The sequence below is a fragment of the Silene latifolia genome, chromosome 4 (assembly GCF_048544455.1).
Source record: "Silene latifolia isolate original U9 population chromosome 4, ASM4854445v1, whole genome shotgun sequence".
NCBI lineage: Eukaryota > Viridiplantae > Streptophyta > Magnoliopsida > Caryophyllales > Caryophyllaceae > Silene > Silene latifolia.
This window is the reverse complement of record NC_133529.1, coordinates 8,175,897-8,178,223: the sequence shown is the minus strand read 5'-3', so window position 1 is coordinate 8,178,223 and position 2,327 is coordinate 8,175,897. Positions and strand designations below refer to the sequence as shown.

Here is a 2,327-nt window from a genome sequence, read left to right as displayed (position 1 = left end):
TATCAAAAAAACGAAAGTAGAAAGTATACTTTTTGTTTAATGAAATAGTTCGTATAATTACCAAAATTATTTTGAAGACTCATAATTTCCAAGTTAATTATATTTGCATACGCCTTTCGGAATATAAAATTGATTATTCATGACGAAAATAAAAATAAAATTGTTTTCAGAATTGACCGAGCTACTCAAAATTTCAAAATAGACAAGAATATATTTACATGCAGTATAAAACTCGAGTCCAATCGAAGTTTTAAACAAAGATAATCAAGTCAGATTAATTTTTACATTGTCTTACGATGATTACACCGTAATTATTTTTTTCTTTCTTTTTTTTTTTTTTTTTTTTTTTTTTTTTAAAGATGAGTGAATACTCCGTAATATTAAGTGTCACTTGCTTGGTACTACTATTTCAACTTCTAATTTCATCACCATTTATTTTGTCTTATTACACTGATTTACATTTTCTTATACTGAAATCAATATATAGTGCACCAAATCCCTCGAAAATCCACGCGTCACCTTCTCAAATAATTACCTAACACGTGTTACTCTGCTAGTAAACTTAAAATATCTTTTCCCCTGGTCCAATAATAACCCACCACGTGTCCCGTGGTTGTTTTTTCAGAGTAAAATATGTACTTTTTGTACCAACTAATTTTATCATCTACGCATATTTATACATAGAAAAAGATATTTTCCCAACTCAAATTAATCCCAACAAAATTAATAAACCCACAAATGGATGAACCTAAGACCCAACGGCATAAGCTAAACCCGCCCGGAGACGAGCCGGATTCGGGAAACGTACCCGAATCCGGCATTCTCAACGAGCGGGTACTTATGCTAGTTTTCGGGTCCATGAACTGGGATCTACCTACGGTTTGCGTGACCGCCCGGGTTAACAGAAAACTCCGGGCGGTCGCGAAACGTATTTTATGGAGGGAGCTTTGCTCGTACAGGGCCCCACGAATGGTGGCGGCCCTGATACACGGATTACCCGGGTCCCGGATCGGGGGTGGTTGGCACGCGCTAGCAAAATTATTATTCTTTTGCTGCGGGTGCCAACCAACCCCGAACTTCCAATTAGGTGGTGGAAGTATTATCCCGGGACACTTTGTCAAGTCGTCCCGATTCTCAAAAACATCGGGACGAAGTTTCTTGACAAAGCCCTGTCGCGGGGATCTGCTTTACCTAAGCGATCCCTGCGAACACGTGATGAGAGAAGGGGAGGACGATTTGGGAGTATACAGAGGGGTTTACCGCGGATTCATGCGGTCGAAAACCCGAGCATGTTTAATCGGTCGACAAGTACAATTAGAGGACCGGGTTCGTTGTCCGTATTGCGGGGCACGTGTTTGGAGCATGACTACTGCTAAATTAGTCCCGAAAAGTGCGGCGAGACGGTTAGGAACGAACCAAGACGGGTTGGAGTATTTCGTATGTGTAAATGGTCATTTACATGGCACGTGTTGGTTAGTACCGTTGTCGTCGGACGAAGACGGCGATATTAATGAGGATGACGATGATGATGACGATGATGGTGTCCACGATTCGTTTATAGGAAACGGTTGTGGTAGAGGATATGAAAGTACTAGTTCGGGTGGAGATGAAATTATGGTTAAGGATTCGAACCCGTGGTGATGTAACAACTAACTATTTTTTTCGTCGTTGTCGAAAATGCTAATCAGATAAAGATGGCAACTAGATATAACGTTTTTTCTAAGGTAAGTTATTACATGTCTTTGTCACTGACGGAGTAGTGGAGTACTACATTTTGATTTAATAATGGAGTGTTTATGTTTATTGATTCAGTATGGTTTGTTTAAGATCGTCTTAAGTTAAACATGTGAAATGTTAGCTATTTGTGGTTTATATTTGTGAGTGTCGTTTTAATTTAGGACGGTCTCTAAACCGATAATTTGTGTTCTTGATTGATTTACCTATTGTTTTTCCATGTGGGTTTAGTAAAATAGATTGTCTACAATTTCTACTCCGTATCTTGCATGTGGACGTTAACATAGGCGGCAGTGAGTTGTGGAGCCACAAATTTTAATACAAAAGTGAAAATAAATAGGGTTTTTCTAACGTATATCCTTAGGGCACATATTAATTAACCAAATAAGGAAAGATTCATAGAATATTCTCACTAATTATGGTAAAATTAAGTTTATAATTGCATTTATCATGAGAATATGTTGTAAATCTTTCCGTATTTAATTTATTAATGTGTGCCCTTAGGATACACGTTAGAAAAACCCTAATAGAAATTTGAGTTTATAATTAAAAATAAGATTTTTAAGTCTATGAGAAATAATGGGAAAAAAGAA

The 2,327-nt window shown here is 37.3% G+C and overlaps 1 protein-coding gene across 1 annotated transcript; it reads left to right on the top strand.

Annotated features, from left to right (window-relative positions):
• The first annotated feature begins 711 nt into the window (after positions 1–711).
• On the top strand, positions 712–1,948 carry LOC141652029 (EID1-like F-box protein 3). Its single transcript, XM_074459690.1, has one exon. It carries the CDS (start codon positions 739–741, stop codon positions 1,639–1,641), a length of 903 nt encoding a protein of 300 aa, XP_074315791.1. The 5' UTR covers positions 712–738; the 3' UTR covers positions 1,642–1,948.
• The last annotated feature ends 379 nt before the right edge of the window (positions 1,949–2,327 follow it).

Bases quoted from the DNA above. Each gene is read 5' to 3' on its own strand.
- LOC141652029 (XM_074459690.1), top strand. From the start codon at position 739: ATGGATGAACCTAAGACCCAACGGCATAAGCTAAACCCGCCCGGAGAC.